The sequence below is a fragment of the Gymnoscopelus microlampas genome (assembly GCF_963454915.1).
Source record: "Gymnoscopelus microlampas genome assembly, chromosome: 21".
Taxonomy (NCBI): Eukaryota; Metazoa; Chordata; class Actinopteri; order Myctophiformes; family Myctophidae; genus Gymnoscopelus; species Gymnoscopelus microlampas.
Window position 1 is genome coordinate 30,590,441 of NC_139958.1, and position 25,715 is coordinate 30,616,155.

General features: G+C 41.8%; 1 protein-coding gene across 2 annotated transcripts in view; it reads right to left on the bottom strand.

Annotated features, from left to right (window-relative positions):
• Nucleotides 1-25,715, bottom strand: part of plppr1 (phospholipid phosphatase related 1) — a 74,701-nt gene that overhangs the window by 31,936 nt on the left and 17,050 nt on the right. For both annotated transcript variants that reach the window (XM_084046903.1, XM_084046902.1), the window contains exons 2-3: nt 23,293-23,403; nt 6,933-7,121 (exon numbers count right to left, since the gene is read on the bottom strand). In XM_084046903.1, coding sequence (XP_083903029.1) covers nt 6,933-7,121; nt 23,293-23,352 — 249 coding nt within the window. In that variant the 5' untranslated portion in view covers nt 23,353-23,403. The remainder of the gene's footprint in view (nt 1-6,932; nt 7,122-23,292; nt 23,404-25,715) is intronic.

Genomic DNA, 25,715 nt, shown 5'->3' on the forward strand with positions numbered 1-25,715 from the left:
TACTCTGGCGCCATGGCTTTCGGCCTGGCGGAGACAATGAAAAAGCTAAAGTAAAGGAAAAGACCATTACTGCAACAAAAGTAGTCAACAAACTATACTGTAAAACATTGGGCACATTGTCAAATAATATAAGAAAGAGGCAAACATGTTGAAAATAGCCGATCTGCAAGCTCACAACGCCTCTCAACGTGGGGGTGGTGAGCTTGTAGATCTGCTATTTTCACAATATTGACTTGTGGAACGGAGTCAAACAAAATGGGGGGGTCCCCAGTTCAAATATGATGTAGGGGGGGGGGGGGGGATAGCCACTGCCCTAATCGGACCGAAATGATCTGAAATTACAACATAATGCAGCCTAAACGTGCGTTGCACGGGGCGGTCCTGCCATTACGTTACATACCACAACATACATCATCTGAAATGGACTAACGGAGCAGCAATAATAACATTCACCACACGAATATTGTTGACAAAGTGATTGCACAGCCGCTGCAGGTATGACAACCACGTTAGCGTTAGCTACATGGCAACTATCACAGCGCCCTGTCCGTCGTCGCTGCGACTGACTGATGGCTACAGCCATAGATATATGTAAACACTACAGCAAGCTCTCTGCGATGCCATTGTCTGGAAACTGCTCTTAGCGTGACAGGACCAATGAGAGTGAGCGCTTTCGTTGTTGCTAAGATACGGTGCATGGCACACGGCGTCTCTACCCCATAGCTTGTAGATCTCTCACACATGATTGGCGTAGGCTGCGTTGCCAGGTCTGACTTTGTGTCTAAGCAATGGTCGGCTTATTTTTGCGCGCCTTTGGGCTCGTTCGCATAGTGCGCACGGCAGCGCTTGTTTAGCGTACGTCAGCGCGACGTGGCAACGGACGTGGCAACGTGAAAGGGTGGTCACTTGTGGATTTGCAAGGCAACAACACGTAGACGCGCAAGGCGTTGTTAGCTTGTAGATCTGTTGTGTCGTTCTTTGTGCTGTGTGGGGGAGGTGCGCTGTTGGGGCTCGGCAACGAAGGTGCACGATGATTGGCTGGTGAAAAGAAACACCCGGACGTGAATTTTGAGTTGGCGAAGTGATTTGCATAAGTATTGGAGCATAATGCGTTTGATATTAATTGTACATCCTGCAAGTACAGTGATGGGATGCGAAGCAGCTGGTTTGACAGGCAGAATATTGAGGAATTTTGGGGGAAAATGTGGAGTTAGTTGGGCCATGTGTCTGCTTGGCCATTGAGCCCATACACTCGTGTACACTCCATGACTGTGGCCGTCAATTATGGTAGCAAGATTGGTAACACCCGTGAAGGAAGTAAGGAAGGGGCCCAATTCATTCCCAATATGGCTGCTTTCCATAGAGCCTATTGATTTGGGTTTAAGGAATGCTTAACTAATATAACCTAGATTTGTGTTAATGTACACATGTTGGTGAGTTTCATATCCTTATGCTGATAATAGTGGTCATTGTATGTCACTGACCATGGCGCTGAATCCCTGTGTTGGCAAGTGTCACAACATTGATTGATTCAAATGGCCCGCTGAGACCAAAGGGACTGTTCTTTATATGCTGTGGTGTTTCTACAGACCAGTTTTTATTTGGTAAGGTTTCATGCATCTTCCGGTTTTATAATTATAGTCTATTCCTTCGCTTATTTTTTATGACCTGAAGCACCATCTGTTGCTGTACATGTGCGGTTGTTATTAACAGTGATTAGACTGACTTTTGTGTTGATACTTAAGTAAGCCTAGCGGCAAATTCACACTTCACAATTTCAGCACTGCCGGATTCCGCTAGATGGTTGTGTCCTAGGTATGAATGACACCCTCGTAATACACAGTATGTGGTCCAGCAAGACCTCCGCTGCCCCGGGCGGCTCAAGTCAGCAGGTACAGGCAGGGAGAAGTACAGACACTGATAACCATCTCTGGCAGCTTGTTTGCAAACAATCTATACATTTTATGGTGCAACCAGCCTTTTTGGTTATGGAACTTTCTTGTCTTGAATCCAGCTTTTCAGCAACACTTGCTCTCAGGTTGTATACCACACCAAAAAACCTCTAATGTTTAGCTTTATATTGGAAATGTTTAAGATTAGGTTTAGTGCCATGGTTGGCGTTTGGGTCTACCAATTACGACCGAAAGAGTGTGAATTTCTTGGAGCCTGAGACAAAGAGCCGTCTGATTTGCTTCAGGGTAGAAAGAAATCCCTGCAGTCTTCACGATTCAATGACAGCGTATAGTATCACTTTAAAAGTCTTGCTGTGTTCTCTGGATGGAGAAGTATTGATTTTGGTTGCTCAAACTGTTGCAACACAGGAAGGAGATTCATTGGAAATGGATTGAAAGCTGAACTAGAGAGGCCAGGTCAGGTAGTTTATTGTGGGCCAGCAATGTTGGGAATGCGCCAATCAGGATGGAATATGAAAAATTGGACGGAGTTATCTTGATCACTTCAGTGTTTGGAATTATATATTATATATTATTTAAAAAAATGTTTTGCAAAAATAAGCCTCCTGGTGGCACTATAATAGGGTAATGTTAAAAGGGTGACATTTGTTCCTAAACGTAGTGCGAAAACCGCCATCGGACACTGCCTTCATGGTTTGCGGCATTTTGTTCAAACGGCCACTCCTGCAAACATTAGATGTCAATCTTAGCCAATCAGAATGGAATATGAGAAAAAGAAAATAAATAGTTTTGTCTTGATCACATGACTAGAGATCATCAGAATGGAATATGAGAAAAAGAAATAAACAGTTTTGTCTTGATCACATGACTATAGAGATCATGTGTACCGATGTGCATGAAATTTGGATAAAATCTGAAGGAGTAATATCAAAACATGTGTTTTACATAAGTCGGCCTCCTGGTGGCACTATAAAAGGCAGATGTGAAAAATGCAGGGCAAAGGTTTGTCGTTGGCCTCTAGGAAGTGCACATAACCCAAACACAAAGTTTTACACAGATCGGTGCAGTCATAGGTAAAAATGCATATCGGCCTGTTATAGCGCCACCATGAGGCTGATTTGAACATTTTCTTTCTCAGCATAGTGGGAATGATGTGCTTGCAAAAGTTCACGGAAATCGCACGCTGTGTTCATGATTTGAGGCATATTGTTCAAAACGGAGCACTCCTGCAAACTTTGGAAGCCAATCTTAGCCTATTAGGATGGAATATGAAAAATCTGAAAGACCCGTTTGGTTTAATGACTAAAAATAAGATTTGCGTGATGTTTGGACAAAATCTGTAGGAGTACTGTCAAATTTATTTTTAGCAAAACTGTATAACTACTCTATAACAGGCCCATGAGAAAAATTTCGGGCAGAGGTTCTGCTCTGGCATCCAGGGAGTGTGCGTGCACAGTTTCGCTGCGATCCAGCCAATGGTGCCGGAGATAAGCTGTTCACAGACAGAACCACACACGGACGGACGGACGAACGGAGGGACGGACAGACAGACAGGGTGCAAAACAGTCTTGGCCATGCCTTTCGGCCTGGCGGAGACAATGAAAGCACCAGGAATGTACCGCTTGCGGCCAAAAAGAAACACTACTGTGCCAAACTTGCAAACGTATATGTATTGCTTTAATTGTAAATGTAGAAATGGCAGACAGGCAAGAGCAACAATGCAGGGAATGCGGTTGCACTGTGGCCTGTGGGGCCCTCTCCAATAATGTGTTGGGTGGAAAACAGGACCGTTGGAAGTAGAACACCTGTGTTCAAAGAATGAATAAGTGGATTTCATGTTTTTAAAAAATTAATTAAATGCTCATTCTACATAAACTATAAAAACTATGAATGAACTATCAAATTAAGTAAACATTTCAAATGTTCTATGCTATGTTTGGCATTTACAGATATGAAACGACGACTGTTGGGTAATATGTAATGTATGTTGTTGTTGTCCAATGACTATTTAATCATATGGTGAGAGGATACGATATACAGTGGGGCAAAAAAGTATTTAGTCAGCCACCATTGTGCAAGTTTTCCCACTTAAAAAGATGAGAGAGGCCTGTAATTTTCATCATAGTTATACATCAACTATGAGAGACAAAATTAGGGAAAAAAATCCAGAAAATCACATTGTCTGATTTTTAAAGAATTTATTTGCAAATTATGAGGAAAATAAGTATTTGGTCAATAACAAAAGTTCATCTCAATACTTTGTTATATACCCTTTGTTGGCAATGACAGAGGTCAAACGTTTTCTGTAAGTCTTCACAAGGTTACCACGCACTGTTGCTGGTATGTTGGCCCATTCCTCCACGCAAGATCTCACCCCGTAGGATCAATTTTTTTAAATATTTTTTTAAGAACGGTGAGCAAAAATCCCAGAGCCACACGGGGGGGACTTAGTGAATGACCTGCAGAGAGCTGGGACCAAAGTAACAAAGGCTACCATCAGTAACACACTACGCCGCCAGGGACTCAAATCCTGTAGTGCCAGACGTGTCCCCCTGCTTAAGCCAGTAGATGTCCAGGCCCGTCTGAGGTTTGCTAGAGAGCATTTGGATGATCCAGAAGAGGATTGGGAGAATGTCATATGGTCAGATGAAACCAAAATAGAACTTTTTGGTAGAAACTCAACTTCTCGTGTTTGGAGGAGAAAGAATGCTGAGTTGCAACCAAAGAACACCATACCTACTGTGAAGCATGGGGGTGGGAACATAATGCTTTGGGGCTGTTTTTCTGCAAAGGGACCAGGACGACTGATCCGTGTAAAGGGAATAATGAATGGGGCCATGTATCGTGAGATTTTGAGTGAAAACCTCCTTCCATCAGCAAGGGCATTGAAGATGAAACGTGGCTGGGTCTTTCAGCATGACCATGATCCCAAACACACCGCCCGGGCAACGAAGGAGTGGCTTCGTAAGAAGCATTTCAAGGTCCTGGAGTGGCCTAGCCAGTCTCCAGATCTCAACCCCATAGAAAATCTTTGGAGGGAGTTGAAAGTCTGTGTTGCCCAGCGGCAGCCCCGAAACATCACTGCTCTAGAGGAGATCTGCATGGAGGAATGGGCCAACATACCAGCAACAATGTGTGATAACCTTGTGAAGACTTACAGAAAACGTTTGACCTCTGTCATTGCCAACAAAGGGTATATAACAAAGTATTGAGATGAACTTTTGTTATTGACCAAATACTTATTTTCCTCATAATATGCAAATAAATTCTTTAAAAATCAGACAATGTGATTTTCTGGATTTTCCCCCCTAATTTTGTCTCTCATAGTTGATGTATAACTATGATGAAAATTACAGGCCTCTCTCATCTTTTTAAGTGGGAGAACTTGCACAATGGTGGCTGACTAAATACTTTTTTGCCCCACTGTAGCTAGTTGAGGCGCAAAATCAGAACATCAAGACCTTACAGGCTGTGGACAACTTCAAGCCGAGCTACCTGACCTTTCAAACATAAGAAGTATCAGTATGAAAAGACAAGAGAGAAAATAACAGGAGGAGAAGGTAACAAAGCACCCTAAATTGTATTACCTTTTCATATATAAAGACAGTCACCAGCACCCAGCAGCAATGCAGTAGTTCGACTGGCATCAGCAGCAGGGTTGCCAGATCTGCTTATTATAATTTCCACGCAATATTTTATTTAAAAATAGCCGAACTACAAGCTCACAACACGTCACAACGCGTCGCATCGCTATTTTCAAATAGCTGATGTATATGTTAAAGTGCTCATGTGGCACATAGTCACTTCTTTTGGGCTGGTTTTCCTAGACCTGGTTGCTTGTTTCTCTCACAGAATCTGGCAACACTGATCAGCAGCATCACTGCCCTCAGTGGGGTGGCAACAACCATGCAGCAGGTAACTTTAGGAAAGCAGTAACAGTGAACATTAGGGACATTGTCGGGGGTTTTGCTCAATACCAGACTCGTCGAATGCCATTTAAATAGGCGAGTACACAAGACGCATGCTTTTTCTTCTTCCCAATAAAAGCTATATATCTGTAAACCTTTAAGCCATAGTTAGTTGACTTGTTGATTTGATTGACCACCTGTTTATGTTACTGCATCAGAGCGCTATCCATGGCAATAGCCTCGTCTTTGACCTCTCAATAGCCTACCTCAGCAGTCAAATCGGACCACATATACTCTCTGTGTGTGTGTGTGTGTGTGTGTGTGTGTGTGTGTGTGTGTGTGTGTGTGTGTGTGTGTGTGTGTGTGTGTGTGTGTGTGTGTGTGTGTGTGTGTGTGTGCACTTCATAACTAGTAACAAACAAGCGCTAGGGCCCATCATAACCTACCTGCCACTTGCAGACAGGATTTTAAACATGAGCTGACCTGGAGACAGTATCATGTCCGTGAGGTTATGGTGTAGATGTGTAGCGCCTGTCTGTCAATACATGGTTCAACAGGTAAAGAGCACTACTGACATCTGGCTGCTGCAAGCTGCTACTGCAGCCTACTGACAGCAAAGGGAAATAGTACAGTAGTTCTGTAGGTTGATGAGACCCTGAGGCACAAGGTAAATGACATAGTACCACCTCTTTGTTGGTAAACAACAGGCAAATAACACATTTAACATACATAACAACTTGGTAATAGTTTCCAGCAACAGCATATCGTCGCTTTCGGGGCACAAACCATGTATGTCCAAAACGGCAACTTTTCAGGAAATTGAAAAAGAACCTGTGTTCCAGTGGTTTCAATTTAGTTATTATTTAGTCACAAGTTCTTGTAAATACTTTTCATTGGTTCAATATTTATAAAACCGGTAGACAATTATTTTATTTTTTCAAAAATAGTGAAAAAAGTATTGGCTAGTTAAAAGTAGCTATTCTTGCTACTTTTGTGTGACACTGTTGTAGACGAAGTAGGACGAAGTATATACTGTAGACACACTCAATTCTATCCCCAATAAAGGATGTAGTCAATACACCTGGCATGGAGTTATTGTTTGTTTACTCACCACAGCAGTGGGTGCAGCCGCGATCACACAGTAAAGGATGAGTGGAGGGATGAAACTGGACTCCTCTGTACCCGGGTAGGGTTTCATCAGCTCAGCGTCGTTACAGAAGAACCCCTGCACGTGCACACTGAACAGATCCGTGCACTCCATATAGTAGGCCAGCAACACCGTGCCGGACATGATGACGAGCTGCAAAAAAAACAGCATTGTGGATTAGGGGTGCAACAGTTAATCGAACTAATCGATTATATAAATGAACAGATAATAATAAAATAATCAATTATAAAATAGGTTTTAAAAAAACTTAAACCCAAGTGCTCTACTAGAATCCCTCCTGTTTTCGCACTACACTAAATATCTATGCTGAAAATTGTCAATCCACAAGCTCACAATGTAACACATTGTGAGCTTGTACGTGAACTATTTTCACCAAATGCTGGCATAATAGGGACACTAGGGTTCATAATGGTTAGGTGATTTAGCAGACTAATAGATTTAGCTGATTATAAAAGGACAGAAGAAAGGAAGAGAAATGTTTTAGATGTTTAGTGCCGTGCACTGAGGACCATCCTGTTCTGTCTCTCTTGTATCTGAGCTAGAGAATGAGGATCAGCTACACAGATGGAGACATAGCAGCATAAACACTCCGAACCAAGCAGCTGAAACACTCTCCTCCGCTATCTCTAGACTCCCAACTCTTGTCAAATGTATTTTAATATAAAACCTCATTCTTTCTGTCAAGCTTTCTTACTGTTCTTTTTTTTTCTCCCTCTGGTGATGATGTACATGCATATAACCACCACCAAACCCCATCCTAATTACTGCCTCCTCTCCCCCACCCTTTCATCCTCTCATCCCTCTCATATCACCCTTTTGTCTCCGTCCTCTTTTTGTTCTCTTTACAGAACCAGCTGCAGGCCAAAGTAGTTTTTTTCTTCTTCTATGGTATCTGTAGTTAACTGATAATGAAATGAACCAACACTAGAAGAGAGACTCTCAACACTACTTTTTTTTGTAAAGCTAGTGTCTGGGCTCTAATGATGGCAACCATCTGTCTATACTCCAACAATGCCGGCCCCAAACAAATATCTCAAAACCTACTCTGGATTGCCATGTAATTTGCTGTGCACATTCATAAACCCCAGGGAACAAAGGGTATTTTTAGGTCTGGGTATGATCTTACAACATATGGGCATGCCCATAAATGGGCATATACTGATGACATCCGGGATCTCCATAAATGGGCGTAAAAAAAAGGGACACAGGCAAACAGACGGATACAGAGATCTCCATATATGCGCATAAAAGATACACAGACAGGCCCGGACATCTGGCATAGCGGTCCGGGCACCTAGGCTCAATGTAGCCTGACAGCGGGTTTGAGTCCTGATCCCCCCAAAAAAAATCAGACAGACGGGTACAACAGGTACTCTGACAATGGGTACAACGGGTATTGATTAACCAGGTGGTGCATGCATTCCCAACTTGTCCTTCCCAACATGCATTGTTACCGAGTAGTTTGGTGCCTGGTAGTCTAGTTATCAATATCGAAATGAGATCTGGAATTTTGGATATTGTAATGTCTATTTTATATGTTTTGTTCTCTTGATTTTATTTTATACTTTTAACCAAAAGTATAACCAATATATACAAAAATGTCAAGATCTACAAGCTCACATGCATTGTGAGGTTGTAGATTTGCTATTTTTGGAAGGAAAAATAATATGTATATATTACTAATATGTATGTACTGTATGTAATAAGTATTTGGGTCAAAAATATCATATTTGATGTTATCCATATCACCCAGCCCTACCTATAGTCATAATGTAATAGGCAGATTGCAGATTATAAGATGAACCTTACTGATTTTGTTGACCCCATGGGCTTTCCTCTACTGCCTTCAGCCAACACTTTCAGGCTCTAGGGGGCTAGAGTGGCTTTTACACAGTTTTTTTATGTCTTAGGAAAGAAGAGGGGAAACAGAAACTGGAAGTAGAGAGAATTTGGTGTTCCACGCTCTACCATGGTAATTTGGTATACCATATTAAATGGAGATTATGGTGATGAATATACTACCCTGAGCATTATGATAGCAAAGACAATTAGTTATCTATTTAGACAGCTGATAAGGTACAGCAAATCCTGTATTCTATTATAAGTTTAATTGCATTCACCTGTGGGCTTGAATGAGGTCCATGATTATCTTGGATAAAGTGCAACTAGATTAATAAGAGCTCAGGTGGTGTTAAGGGATTTCAATTTCCTCTTGCACTCTGCTACATTCCCCAGGGAAACACGAGGAAGTGAAAACTAGCAAAAAAGGGACATTGTAAAACAGAGCTATCAGAAGCAATATTGAATGAATCAAAAGTCCTCACTCATAGATCTCAACAAGGACCATCTTTGTACTTGATGAAATTTCAATTGATAATCCAACAAACCAATTAGAGAATGCCAGATCTCCAAATAAAGAAAGCCTGGATTCATTCACCTGGTGTTTTAGGTCTCCCTAGTTCCTGGTTAAACTAGAAAAATGACCTGACACACTGAAAGTGTTACTGATGAGCGTCAGGGAGTCCACCTATGCACATCCATTTGAAGCTGGTCATAAATAACGTGTAAATAAAGTGAATAAAGACGTGCATAATTTTCTCCAAGCAAAAACGGATGTGCAATTCACGAAAGGCTGTGTGAATATCTGTAATGTGCGGATCACATGTGTATGTGATGATGAATCTGGACGGCTGCCAGCTGATCATAAAATCACAAGCTTGCCCCATTTCACAGAATTCACACCATAAAAGGCAACAGGAAATATCCAACTTCAACTTCACCGTGCTGAAGAAGTTCAACTTCGTCTCTCGTCAAAAAATACAGATTTCGTCGGCGTCGCATCGCCTTGACAACTTGTACATCTGTTCTGTCTGGAAGAGAGTCCCTCAATTGCACGATGGATCCGCTGAACGTAATGATCTCACGTGTAATGAGAATAAGAAGTTTACACAGTTTAACCTCACCACCACCAAATAATAGGCTAAATAAACATGGAAAGGATATTATATAAGCCTTTTCTACTGAACATTGCTCACCTTTACCAAGGTAAGACCAGAGCTTATTGATTACTGAGGGGAAATTCGTCTTTTGGATTAATATATCACTGTCCTACGTCAGAATGGGGAATGGATCTGTTTTGGACACAACTAGAAATATTATAAATGACATAGGAGTTGGCAAGATGAAAGTCCAATAGGCAAAACTGTGGCCACACGGCAAACACGCCGAGGGATATAATAACTCGGCTCTAAATGCGTCAACTGAAAAGAAATAGAAATCGGAAAATTCAAAGTGTGTTCCTAGAACGATCAAAGAAGTGAAAACAAACATACACATATACAGTATATATAGTACTCCAATATAAGTTTGAAATAAAAAGAGGTTGCCTTTCTGCATTCCTCCAACTTATTTCGGATGGTCTGTAACGTGCGTCGATGCTCTGAAATAGAACCGAGCTCTGAAGACAGGTAAAAGGTTTTGATGCGCCCACTTAATGCCTCTAGTGGAGGCCTCCATCCAAACAATGGATGTTTTTCATGACGCAAGCCGGAGTTTGCAGTTAACTTCAGAATATTGGACCAGTGGACCAGGGTTGGAGCTAGTAGTTACTGTCACTGTCCATGTTGCAGCAATCAAGCCATAGGTTTGATCTCTGCAAAAGTGTGGTTCCAAAGATGTGTGTGATCCTCCTAGGTATACCTGCTCACTCATTTGCAAGCTGATCTGGATAAGAGTGACAACTACAGTAAATGCCATACATTTAATGGTTAACCATTTAAGCCCTATACTTGCAACACGTTGTGAGGTTGTAGAGCAGCTATTGCTAATTAAAAAATATATATACCGTATATATTCATTTATTTTCTCCAATTTTTTTTTAAATGTCTGAACATGTTTGCCTATACCATAATGCGGTTAAAATCCGGGTACATGGGCATAACCACGTGTCCCCTTATTTCTGCTGTAAGAGCTTCATCTCCCCCCTTCTATGCTGTCTCCCTGTCAGCTTTATTACTCAATAAATAAAATACACAGTGTAGGGTTCTGCCAAAGCACATTGAGAAAAGCAAAGAGACAATGCAAACACACTTGACAGATATGCACACATTGCACAGTGCAGCAGTTCTGCCTTGATATCAACTGCCTTGATATTATTAGGCTCTGGCAAAAAAAAGAACTAAATTATTCTCTCAAGAATGATTAAAAATCCATTACAGTTCTATGTGTAAAATTAGCTACAATTTGTTAATGACAAACATTTCACCTTTTATGGCAACAAATGTTGCAAACAAGGGTTTATATTTGTAAAAGCAACAACAGAGGTAATATGATTGTGATTCTTCTACAGTCTATTCCAGCTGGCATGTTTCCCTTAAATACATTAGGAAAGCTGAGAGGGAGACAAATGTAGGAGAGACAAGCAGTAGGAAAGCTAAGTGGCAGAAAGTGAAGACTGCAGGAACGCCGATAGGGAGACAACGTATGAGAGACAGATGGTAGTTCAGCTGTGGCAGAATGTGTAGGAAAGACAGGCAGTAGGAAAGCTGAGAGGGAGAGACAGACTGTAGGAGAGCTGAGATTTTATCCACACAAATCTTTTCAGATGGGGTCCTCGACCAAATACATCATTCATTTGGGGTTCCCTGACATGAAAATGTTTGAGAACCACTGGTAAAGAAACAGGAGAGACGGTTCTGGTGTGATCTGACCCCTGGAAAGCCGCAATAGCATTAACATACAGGCCATCTGTGATTCCAACACAGCAATCATGCAGTGCTGGTATCGGCCACATGGGGGGAGTCATGTCACACTGACAATAAGCGGACACAGCGTGGCTGACCGGATTGCACAGAGAACAGGCGACATCAGCAGCCAGAGAGAGAGAGAGAGGTCAGGTTGTGAACAGAACCTACACTGTAGGTCCTACAGTGCGTGCAGTAGCAGTGTCCATGAAAAGTGAACTGAGGGACTCTATGCCTCAAAGAACTATTTGAATTAGGAAGGAGATGCCTCTGAACTGGATCCTCCATGGATCCAAATAGGGATGTCCAAATAGTCAAATCTTCAGGATGACATTTTTCTTAATGTTTGGCAACATCCACTTGGTTTGCGTTTGTTTAAGTGCTTTGAACATCAATTATTGAAGATATCTTGCCAATATTTTGATTTACATCATGGCAAGGAGTATGAATGCATTCATTATTGATTTTCCTTTTCCGTATGTCTCAGCTACCACCCCCCCCCCACCCCCCCCCAATATGTGGCACTCCGCTTACACACATTTACACTCAAACGACAACGATGGAAATAAGCTCTCAGGCTTTGCGTTTTATCCTTTAGACAGATTATGTACAATCATGTATAATTTTTGTCAATAACAATCTGTCACCCAATAAATCAATTAACCTCTACCAACGTGTTGTTATTTTTGCTTTAAATGTGTTTTTAATGACTCATTCGCAGGGAGCGGGTCACAACTGTTCAGCCCAGTCTAAACCACTGTGTGTGTGAATGAGATTGCTCAGGGAAAAGGGTAGCACGGTCAGTAGAACACAGACAAGACAGGAGACTCTAGTTAACGAGTATGGGGAGGAAATCTGGCACCCCCAGCCATCGACAGATGGCGGAGAGAAGTCCAGGTGAGAAAGAGAGCCTACATGTACTGTATGTACCGTACGCGCACTTGTGCGCGTGTGTGTGTGTGTGTGGTAGCATACAGGTCTACTGAGACTGCTTCTAGCATAGGAGTAAGATAACAGGGGATAATAGGAGTTTTTTAAGCCTTTGCTAAAACGGATAAATAATGCTAAGATCCTGACACTTTCGCTGTCTTTGGAACAAATCGCTCTGTAACCACCTTGCCTCTTTATCATATTACAATATACAAGACACCCATTTAGCAGCTCCTTTAGAGAGGACCAAACATGTCATGGTTTTTACTGATAACAAGCTCCGTCTAAAAGCTGCTTAGAGGTTCCAAATTATCTGAGTAAGATAGGCAGGGGAAATCATGCTTTGAAAAAAATGTATTCAGCAGAAAGAAATACTGCAATATAATTGGGTATGACAATAAATAAACTGCTCATGACAATCTTTTCCACAAGCCACAAGACATTATAGTAAGAGATAAAAATCCATTATCCTCTTTAGCGTGGCACACAAATCCATTGGTGATTGAGAATGCCACATAATGCATTGCGCGGGGCGGTGGGAAATCTTCGTCTTGTCGGAACAATCAGCCACTGCATGTGTGGCTCCCAGGCAATCCCGACAACAAGGTAGGAAAGCAGTAGCCAGCTCCCACTACCTGCATATAAAAGGTGCAGGTAGGGTCAGTGGTGGAACAACTCAAAGCCGGGGCGGGAGGCACAGCACAGTGATCAGGCCCCCCCTGCGCATGCACGCACGCGTGTGGGTGCACACCCCGTGCACCCGCAAAATTTTGCGGGTTTTGGGCGGATTCAGTCACTTTTTGGGAGGCTTTTTGTCACTTTATTTCGGTTTTAGGGTTAGGGTAGCGTTAGGTTAGGGTTATGTTGTTTAATTCTTATTTTTGCCTGATTTTACCGATTTATTATCTGTCCCCGGACGCTCCGCCACTGGGTAGGGTGGGCTAAATGCCTTTAAATGGTCAGATGTAATGTACAGTACATTCCATACCATTTAGCACTGTATACTCTTATCCAATCACTCGGGTGGCACAGAGGTAACGTGCCTGCCCACCACCACAGAGGTTGTGGGTTCGATTCCAACGTGGTGCTTTATCTATTGCCTGTTAACCACACAAAACCTATAACATCCCTATTCCGGGCATGTCATTATAGGAAAGAAATAGGCAAACATTAGGTGAAAATAGCAGATCTACGAGATCACAGACCATGAGCGAGTAGATTGGCTATTTTCACCAAGACTTTTGGTATAGAGGGGGGAAATAAGTGGGCCTAGTAGTATACAGCCACGGGGGACTCCGGTCAACGAAGTATAGGGTTTAAGTGGCTAACACTGCACTATTACCCTACACTACACTACACACGAAATCTTAGAATCAGAACCAATATGCAATGTTCATGGTCAGTTTCCCCTGGTAGTATTGTGTGCTAGTATACAGATTACACAATTAGTGGACAGGAAGTCAATGCCACAACTGTGTTTTATTCTTGCAAACACGGCACTTGCACCCAAAATAATAACCAGGTTTCTCTTGCCCTTTTTCTAACCCCAGAGAATTGTCTCTGTATATGCATTCAGAAACGGCAAGACAGGAGTGGAAGGCTAAGTGAGGGTGGGTGGAGTATTGACGTGCAACACAGGTCTCCAGCTGGGAATAAAATCAGGACCGTTGCCATTACAGTACAGTATTGTGACCAGTCTGATGTGCCCTGATATTCTGGGCTTAAATTTAGCCCATGGCCTGCGTCACCTATATACGTAGGTGGGGGATCGGGATATTTTCTCAATCCCCATCTTCTCTGTCCCATCTCCCTCCACAATACTGTCAAATACAAATGAGAAATAGCTTAAGAACTATCTTTAAAAAAGAAAAATCTGACGACCATACAAAGGCTCAAAGCTACGCTGCCTCGAGTCGGCAGTGCGCCAAGAAAAAAGGGAAAGTTAAGATGAGAGAAGATAAATCCTTGTGGCTGACTGTGGGAATCGCCTACATTCATGATTGGCATAAGATTTGTTTGCTTCCTCAGGGCCTCGTAGAGGTGACAGCTTCTTTGAATGAAGCTCAGCACACGGTAGCTTTAACTGGTCTCCACGTTCACAATGTGCGCCGCTGTGGCTGGCTTTCCTTTTTCGTGCACATATTGCAGAAAGCTTCTTAGGGTTAGACTAATGGCACTTAGTAGATGGGAGAAAACACACAGCGTACGTTGTCTTATGAGGTGCAAGTAGAGGGGAATTTAATTACTCAAAAGTAGAAACCGCAAACTCCGGCTCTACATGCAAGTGATATTAGGGATGTTAACAATGAATCTATAATCAATGAATTGCCGTTAAGAATGTACTCTTGGGGGGGGGGGTGAAAAGTTACAGGTACAGTATGGTGTGTGTGATATCAAATGTGAGCTTACCATAATCGCAGTAATCCTTAATCATATTCAAGGGCTTTTGGAAAGAAATGAGAGACTCCAGAGCACTACAGAGAGGAGGTGTGTGTGTGCGTGTGCGTGTGCGTGTGCGTGTGTCCAGCTGATGCTCGTTGATGCTCGTTAATGTTATATACATCAAGGCAATTATGTTTTTGCACTCATTTTCGGTTTCAGACAAGAATTGTCCTTTTGGTCCTAAAAAACGCTGTTTATCAATTAATCAATTAATCGATCGATAAGGTTATCAACTATCAATTAATGAATTAATCGATAATTTGCATCCCTAAGTGATATCCTTTTATTTTGCGAGTGATGTTTCGCCCACAGCCTTCGTCTGCACCTTAGATTAATGATAATGGCATTACCCTGAATAATCTCATCAGAGTGGAGGTTGAGGATCGTGTAGCCACTGTCTCTCCACACAATGCTTCACTCTAATCTGCCTTTTCCTCCTAGCCCTTCATCTAGCCCTACAATGTCTGTGATCTTACATACATTTCATGTATTCCAAATACACAGTCATAGATCACCCTCGTCGACGCGCTGTGTAGTGACGATCTGCGCGGCCATAAAAGTGCTCTAAACTCCGTCTGTACTCACCCAATAATTAATTCCTAAGACTTGGAGTCATATTTTGTCCTCTAGTTTCATATCCATTTGAAAGTTCTGCCAGAAAACGTGTGTTTAGTCAAATATCTCCACTTTTCCACGAGCTGCACACGGACGACTTTCTGTACGGGCGAGGGGCCCGGGAATGAGTGCAGGACCGAATATATGTAAACTTCCTTTAGGACGCACAAATGTTTGGGACACACAATTGGCAGATGGAGTGATTCATTGCCCCGCACCAATCACAAGCACCTGTCAATTGTGTTCCCCATTCGTTTGTGCGTCCCTGTGTCAATTTGTTATGAAGTTTTAAATTTGGTCCTTCACTCAAGTCCGTGCCCCTCGCCCGTACAGAAAGTCGTCCGTGTGCAGCTCGTGGAAAAGTGGAGATATTTGACTAAACACACGTTTTCTGGCAGAACTTTCAAATGGATATGAAACTGGAGGACAAAATATGACTCCAAGTCTTAGGAATTAATTATTGGGTGAGTACAGACGGAGTTTAGAGCACTTTTATGGCCGCGCAGATCGTCACTACACAGCGCGTCGACGAGGGTGATCTATGACTGTGTATTTGGAATACATGAAATGTATGTAAGATCACAGACATTCTAGGGCTAGCCCTTCATCCTGCTCTCCCTTTCATATTTTCTCATCTTCCCTGCTTCTCCTCAAATATCGTACATCCAAAGATCCTGTTGATTGGGAAAACTACAGACATATGAGGAATGTATGCAAGACCAAAACAAGGAATGCATCTGACTACAAAAAAAAAAACAGCTTTAGACATGACTTCTATAACCCCAGACAGTTCTGGAATAAATAGAATCACTTTCTCAATAAAAAAACAACAAAAGCTCCATAAAACAGCTCAAAATTAATTATTAAATCATCTCTGACCTCCCACACATTTCTCAAGCCTTTAACAATAATTTCTCCTCAATCTGTACTAGTTCCCATGATACAAACTCATATAATACGGCTGGTTTCCGAACAACATACACTCACAATAGATCCTTTTCTTTAAAAAAAAATCCTGCCTGTGGATTTCTATCATGCCATTTGTAGTTGAAAGAAAGCTGTGGTGCAGATGGCCTTGAAGCCAAGTATGTCAAACTTGCTGCTCACATAATAATGTATCCCCTTGCAGACCTATTCAGCCCGTCTCTGTCTACCTGCTCATTCTTATCAATATAGAAATGTGCAAGAGTTACTCCCATTTTTAAAAGTGGGGACCCAACTGATCCTAACAATTATCGACCCATTTCAATAATTTGTACCACCGAAAAAAGATATCTTTGATCAGCTCTCACAGCATTTCAGTCTCTTCAACATTTTATCTCCAGTCCACTGTTTACAAAGTGGTTACACTCTGGGAGTTAAAATGAATACTGAATTTTCCCGTGCAAAATCACTTCACACAAAGAGGGTGTGTGAAGCCTTTAGGAATTTAATTCTGATGCATCAACGGTGGAAAACATCAACGGAAAGCAGCAGATACTGCATTACATGAAAAGCACATATATGTAGGCCTACTGTAGCTGTGCTCTACGCATGCAGCTGCTCCAATTAGGAGGCTTCGATTTAGTCACCTGACAACACTGTCCCTCAACCCTCTTCTGTTTCTGACAGTAAGAGAGAGGCAGAGTGTGAATGAGAGACAGAAAGAGGGAGGGGGGAGAGAAATAGATGGGAATAAAGGGGGAGGCAGAAATAGCAAAACAGGGATGCAGAGGAGAGAGAAAGAGAAAGAAAGCAAGAGAGAGGGGGAGATGTGAAACAGGCAGAAAGCGGGCGCAAATGACAGCATGAGAAACGGTGTCACACTCAAGATGTGCAGCAGGGAATAATGTCTAAACATGTGACATGTGGGGAGGAGAGAAAGAGAGAGGGGAGGGAGTGATAGAGAGAGATAGTTGATGGAGAGAGAGTGAGAGACAGAAGAAAAATGACAGAGACAGTGAACGGTAGAGAAAATGATATTGATAAAGAGCTTGTTTTGGAGAATCAACCATGAAAGACAGGATAAAAGGAGATTCCATAATAACTAGCTACAATTTATAATCTAATGTTTATCTCCCAGCTGTGCAATGTGTAAGGCTAATTATACTTCATTCAATGACCCAATTTGACAAATGTTGCTGAACAAATCACTTCTTTCAATTGAAAATTCATTATTATATAATCTGTAAATAAATTAATCTGTGAAGACATAATGCCAATGGCAGCTAATGATCCCTTCAAGACCAATAGTTGGTCTCCAGCCAAAGTACTGTAGTTGCATAGCTTTGTCAATTATTAACCTGATTATGTCACAAAGTCTTCTTTTTTTTTCTTGTGAAGGAATTAACCACTTGTACAACAGTGCTGTGCAAAACAAATGCTAAAATAGCCAATCTACAAGCTCACAACATGTAGACGTGTTGCAGTCATTGCTGACTGCAACAAATAGCTGATGGTAGTACAACATGTTTTGTTCCTCCCATACATATCCAAACATCCAATGTCCATACAGCATGGGCATGTCCATGCCCGATGGGCTCTAATCTAGTTCAAATAATCAAATCTAATGAACTGATAAACAGGCTAGCCGAAGTATAGTTCTGAAGTTTGTTTGGGCTTGCTGTCTTTTGCTTTGTTGTTGAGATAAAATTGATTGTCTGCTTTAACTTCTTGCTTCCCTCGCTCACAAGTTGCTCAGTGAAAATTATCCACCCAGCTGGCGGAAGATTTGAAGCTTCTTTCAGCTTTGGTGTCAAACAGAGATATTTGAAAACGCTGTGGCTGAGAAAGTCACTGTTGTGCGATGAAAGATTTTGTGTCTTTTGAGCTTCTTCATGAAGTATTTTATTTATCTTTTTATTTTAGTTACTTCCCGTTGTACTACCATTTCGTTCAGCTTGTTGTTCAGCATCCACTTGAAGGTAAATTTGTCTAATTCAATATGTGTCTCATCACATTGATCTTTTGTTTTGAAATCAGAGGCTTTTATGAGACCCATGCTTTTGTGTTTTATTTTTCTCTCAACTTTAGAAGTTTCAAATGTATTTTATTTTAGTTTGGTAATGTATGGGAAACAATGCCTTAGTAAATCAAGTTTGATATTAAATACATTTTACATACTTTATTTATTTATTAAGTTTGCCCCAAAGTATGTTAGTCATGTGATTACACCAGCACTACAGTTCATGGAGCATAGATATGGTTGGCCAATACTTAAAGGACAATTAAACTTTGGTAAAGGTTTGGGTTTAGTAGTTTCCTTTCCATGATGTAATTCCAAATATTGGCAAGATATCTGCAATAGTTGCTCCGTAGATTAAAGATTGATTAAAAATATCTTGACATACTGTACATTGTGCAGTGTAACCGGTTTCAAAGTCACACTTATTTATCTAGTATCACATGTCAAATTAGACGGCTAAAAAGAAAACCCATAATATGGGTCCACAGGACAGGCACTAGATCACTGACACAGGGACTGTATAGCCATAACTTGCTGACATGATTTCAATAAATCATTCCTATGCAGCTGCATCACTCTGTGTATCAACTAAAGCAATTGTTTGCTTTTACCATCTTCCACAGCTGTACGTCAAGAATTGTGCATACAGTACATTGGCAGGCATCTAAAATGCTCAAGGCATTATGCAAATCCCAGCAGAAGTGATTGTGGCAATACATCATCAGTATGCTAAAGCCTGAGTTATACTTAGTTACGCACGGGCGTCACGCACCGAAAATAGCCAATCTACAAGCTCACAACGTGACACGCTGCGACACGTCATGAGCTTGTAGATCTGCTATTTTCGGCACACACCAAGTAGAAATCGGGCTTAACTGATTATGTATTGCAGCATGGCGTCCTCTCACAGAAACGTACAGCGGACCTGTACAATCAGCCCCGAAAACTTGACAGACATCTTTGATGTCGTTTCCGGGTATCTTATTATAGCCTATTGCACACAATCTTGAGGGCTGATTTCACCCGGAGTGTAAAAATTGTATTAAGGAATTTGCTGTGTAGATTCTCCAAGAAAATACTGAGAGACATTAGGTAGGCTGAGGAGGAGAGAGCCGTGTAGCTAGATTCTGTGAGAGAAACAAGCAACCAGGTCTAGGAAAACCAGCCCAAAAGAAGCGACTATGGACCACATGAGCACTTTAACATATACATCAGCTATTTGAAAATAGCAGATCTACAAGCTCACAACGCGTCGCATCGCGACACGTTGTGAGCTTGTAGATCGGCTATTTACAAATAAAATCTTGCGGGGAAATTATAATAAGCAGATCTGGCAACCCTGGGAGAGAGTGTAGGAGAGACAGACAGACAGACAGACAGACAGTAGGAAAGCTGAGAGGGAATACAATGTAGGAGACATAGGCAGTAGGAAAGCTTGAGAGGGAGACAGAATCAAGAGGGTTTACTTGCCAATCACTCATACAGATACAAGAAGTGAAATGTTAGTGTGGCATGTTCCGCAAGACTGTGCTAACACCAGCAATACAATGTACACATTCTACACAAGAAGGACATAATACCAATACTGGATTGCAAATAAATCAAAACATCAAGAAATATAAGATAAGAAAAATTGCAGGCAGGACTCATATTCTTCTAGCCTTCTGTTAAAGAGAACCTTAGTAGTGTAGGAGAGATTACAGTAGGAGAGCCGAGAGACAGACAGTGTAGGAGAGACTACAGTCGGAGAGCCGAGAGGGAGACAGTGTAGGAAAGCTGAGCGGGAGACAATGCAGAAGAGACAGATGGTGGGGAAGCTGAGGGAGACAATGTAGGAGTTTACTGTATGTATGTGCAACATGATGCGTACAACATGTATACATACTGTACACACACACAATTAGGGGTGTGCCGATATATCGTCCCGCGATATATCGCGATACGTTTTCGCGACGATATGTATCGTTTTGGAAAAAAAAAATATCGTTTTGAATTTTTTTTTTTTTTTTTTTTTTTTTTTTTTTTTTACAATCATTATAATCAGGCATGCAAACAGCCCCGAGGTGAAAAGGGTGACAACATGTTTTTTTTTTTGGGGGTCACGTGTCACACTATTGCCCTATTTGGATTGAAAACGGCTATTGTAGCTGAAAAGCTACAAGTTTGCATGTCTGAATAATGCAAAAACAGAATTATTTTTTTGCATTTACTTTTTTTTCCCCCCATATATTTTCATAATAAAAAAAGTGCGTATCGTATCGTATCGAAATCGTATCGAAGTTGTGAGCCAAATATCGTATCGTATCGTTTGGTGAAATTAGTGTATCGGCACACCCCTACACACAATCATTCACCAGTTACTCAACACTGAAAACACACACACACACACACACACACACACACACACACACACACACACACACACACCCCCCCGCTGGTCTGGATCAAATCCCATGGGAGCGTTCCTCCTGTGTGTGCCCTACACTGTCTCCCTCAGCTTTAAACTGTCTATCTCTCATACACTGTCTCCCTCTCAGCTTTCCCACCGCCTGTCTCTCCTACACCGACTCCCTCTTGAGGCACACACACATATAATATATGTATATATATATATAGTGTTTTTTGTACTCCTCTGCAAAGTGCTTTGTAAACGTACAATTTCGCTGAAATAAGATTATCATTATTAGAAACCTAGACTAATCTCATATTAAGCTGATGCCGTTTTATTTATTTTTTTGCCATCCCTTCTTGACAGCCCCAGGCTTTATTTGAATTATTGATTTATTTTTCACCAATCAATAAGTGGGAGTGTTGCGGGACGCTGTGTGCCAAAGACATGACAAATATTAAAAATGTACATCTTCCTACACGGTAATCAACCCAAAAAACACAGGGAAAGTAAATAACATTTTTCATCTAATGAGGTGAGGCTGTCAGGAACAAGCTGGATAATTAGATGGAAAATATATGTGTGGAGCAAGTGTCTTGTAAAGATGCTTGTCAAAGAGAGAGGGGGGGGGGGGTATGCGAGAGAGGGGAGAATGAGAGAGAGAGGGGGGCATCGAGAGAGAACGAGAGAGGGAGAGGAGAGAATGAGAGACAGACAGACATATTTAGGTGTGGCAAGAGACATGTCCAGACATTTCTCCACAGCAGGTCGCATGGGATGAGAGATGGCCATATAGGCATAGAGATAGAGGGATAGAGATAGAGGGGGACAGACCCATGGAAAGAGATAGAGAGACAAATAATGAGATGGAGAGAGAAGAAGACATGAAATGAAGGAAAGAGAGGCAGTGAAATCTCCAGAGCCTCATATGAATGACATGTCCTCAGTGAGACTGGTCTGTGATATGTGTGTGTGTGTGTGTGTGTGTGTGTGTGTGTGTGTGTGTGTGTGTGTGTGTGTGTGTGTGTGTGTGTGTGTGTGTGTGTGTGTGTGTGTGTGTGTGTGTGTGTGTGTGTGTGTGTGTGTGTGTGTGTGTGTTTCTGAGAGAGAGACAGAGAGAGAGAGTGAAAGAGAGACAGGTAATGCTCTGTGGCGCTTCTCCATATTTAATTACCATCTCAGCTGAAAGTCTTTAATCACAAAGATGTCTCAGGATGCCTTGCATCACACACACAAGCACACGCATTCACACACACACACACACACACACACACACACACACACACACACACACACACACACACACACACACGTACAGTATATGTTCAGTTTTACACGCCTTTGAACACTCTCTTGACAGTTGGTGTATAATTTACCAGTTGAGGTCAGTTGCTGCAATTCTTTCACATTGGTGCACGCATGCACGCACAACCCCACCCTCTCTAAAGTACCTGTATCATTTTTTCGTGTGGTTCGTTAATATGATATAAGAATTATAAAATGTTTTTTTTTAAAGCTGCTTCTCGTTTATTCAGGCAACCTACATGAGCAAGAATAAGTTGGTAAATAGTCTAAATATCAGTTTTTATATATTTGTCTCCGCCAGGCCGAAACACACTCCCTGGATGCCAATTCAGAACCTCTGCCCCAATTTTTTCACATGGGCCTGTTATAGCGCCACCAGGAGGCCGATTAGTGCAAAACCCATTTTTTTTACATTACTCCTACAGATTTTATCCAAACGTCATGCAAATCGGTACACAGTATCTCTATAGTCATGTGATCAACACGGATCTGTCCGATTTCCCATATTCCATCCTCATTGGCTATGGTTGGCTTCCAAAGTTTGCAGGATTGGTCCGTTTTGAACAAAAAGCCTCAAACTATGCACGCAGCTTGCGATTTCCGTGGAATTTCACACGCACATTCCCACTAGGCCGAGGAAGAAATGCCACCCTTTTCACATTGGCCTGTTATAGCGCCACCAGCAGGTCTAATTTAGCAAAACACATTTTTGGAACGAAATGCCTCAAATCATGAATGCAGTGTCCGATTGCTGTGAAAGACCTAAGAATAAATGGCACCCTTTTCACATAAGCCTATTATAGCGCCACCAGAAGGCCAGAATAACGTACCTGACCTGGCGGACACCTGTGCTCCAAGGAGCACTTTTTCTAGTTTCATTATTCGTTATTCGTTAATTGCCCAGCTCTACTCACGCACACATGCACAAGTGCTCACCTCGACGAAGATGAAACATGGGATGATAGAGTAGCTTCGCAGGGTGTTGTCGAACGCCATCTTGCCTCCTGTAGGGAGACGCTCTCCTCTCCGGATTCAGGGCAGCTCAGTCTGTGGAAACAGTGAAGAATCACACAAGTTAACCCCATTGACCACATGAACCCTATTTTGGCGAGGTCATTATACTGTAGGTGAAAGTTCTCAAAAATAGCCTGGCCCTGGAAGAGGATGGCCCCTACTGATATTGGCCAAAATCTCCACATGCACTCAAGTGCAAACGGCCTCAATGAGGCAGTTTTCCATCACACTTGTTGACCACATTCACTGGATGACCCGTAACTATTTGACCCCATGACCTTTCCTTTAACACCACCCTCAGGCAAAATATCAACTTTACAGACAAGATGTCTCAATTATATAGGCAGATTGCAGGTTAAACCCTACTCATTTTCGTGAGCCCATGGATTTATTTTTCTTCTATCCTCTTATCACCATGCTTTGGCCAAAATGTCTATTTGAGTGCAAGGGCCAGCAAAGCCTCTAGGGGCTGCTATAAGCCAGGGCTTTTTGACTCTTAGTCTTGCTTTTACAATTGCTCCTCTTCCCAAAATAGTACCAGTACTTAATTGTCTCAATCTGACAGTTATACTGGCATGGTTATGTTTTCAACCATGTTTAAAATTGTAGGTGAAAGTGTCCTGTCAGTTTATCTTATTATATGAATATGGTTTTCTTTTCCTTTGTTTTTATCCAAGCCCCTTACAGCCCTCATGTTGGAGGCTCTGTTTTGATTTGTTTTCATCCCTCTCCCCCACAAGAGGCTAATGCCTCAAGGTCGTTACTGTAAATAACAAACTGTTCTTAATAAACAGTCTGGTTAAATAAAGGTTAAATAACAACAACAACATTGCATTTGATTAAACAATGAAAGCTAACGAGCTACATCGCCGCAAGTTAGCAGGACAGTTATTTTTATTGGCTCAGTAAAAGTGAATCCACATGGGAATTTCCATGTCAGCAACTACATCGCCCAGTCCCGCAGTCCCGCTGGGTTTCTGACCATTCCCACCCGCTCCCACAATGATTTCATCCCGTACCGTTTATTTTTGACCGCCCTGCTCCCGCCTGCAGCAAAGTTTAACTACCATCTGCTCCTGCAATATTTCCATTGGGACCCACTTACAAACAGAAACACAGAATGTGAGAGAGAGAGCGAGAGAGAGAGAGATGGCCATTACAGCACCACGGAGAGCGACACAGTGGGCTCAGCTTACTGCTCATCAGTAGGTTATTCATAAATAGATGGAAATACCTGTACTTGTCGGTAACAACATTTTGAAAATAGGCTCCAGTTAGTTTCCATTTTTGTCAGTAACAATTGAGAAACGTGTACAAATGTTAGACCTGCTTTTCTATTGTAATGGACAGTTTGATTCCCTTTTCACCCTCATTTGTTGACACCATGCTGTGCTCAAACAGTGCTCCACCCGCTCTGTTGCGTGCTTCAGGTACGCTACATTCAGGTTACTGCGGGACATGCGGGACCTGCAGATTTTTGATGACCGGCCGCAGCAACTTAAAATATTCCCCCTCCTGCAATATCTGCTTTGGGTCCCTTGGAAAATGTTCTCATTTTCTTTTTACTCCTTCAAGTGCAAAAGTGAAAGCCTGCATAAACAAGACTTTCACCTCACTTTTACCTCTAACTGTGTTGTGACAATGAAGTTGATTGATTGATTGAATGGGTTCCCAAATTCCCAATCCTAATGCAGGGCTCTACATTTTGAGCACACCGGTAGATGACTGGATATCATGGCAATAATGATAGTAGAGATAGAAACACTGACAAAAGAACGCTGAGGCTCTTACTAATGATAGCATGTCACATAATTGCAACATCCCTGTTTCGATTCAGACTGGAGACATGTGTGTTAACAAACAGTTAAGTTCACAGTCACAGAGCAATAAAACACTGTAACTCCACTAGTAATTACAGCCTGTGTATGCAATTAATGGTGGCAGCAGTGCACCCTTAGTGGCTGTCCTGTCTTATTAAATACTCAAACCGGCTAGGCTAATCAATCCGAATGTAACATTTAATTGATCAGTCTCACAAGTCATTCACACAGTAGAATGCAAAGCTTTTAGTGTGTTAAAAAGGGAGGGAGGTTATTCTGCATGTGAGATCGAAACATTCAGGACCTGGTTCACATGTCCCCTCTTCCTTGTCAGTAATCAATTCATTCCCTAGAGCAGCCTAATTGTTGAAAGTTTTCGATTTCTTATAAGTTTAAACATACATTTTCAGAACTTATAGAAGATAGAAGATTGAAAGACCTTCTTGAATGTGCTATATTGGTTCTATTTTCAAAGGGCTATCTGTTGTAATGTTAGGCAACATTTAAGATACGTTAATTTAACAC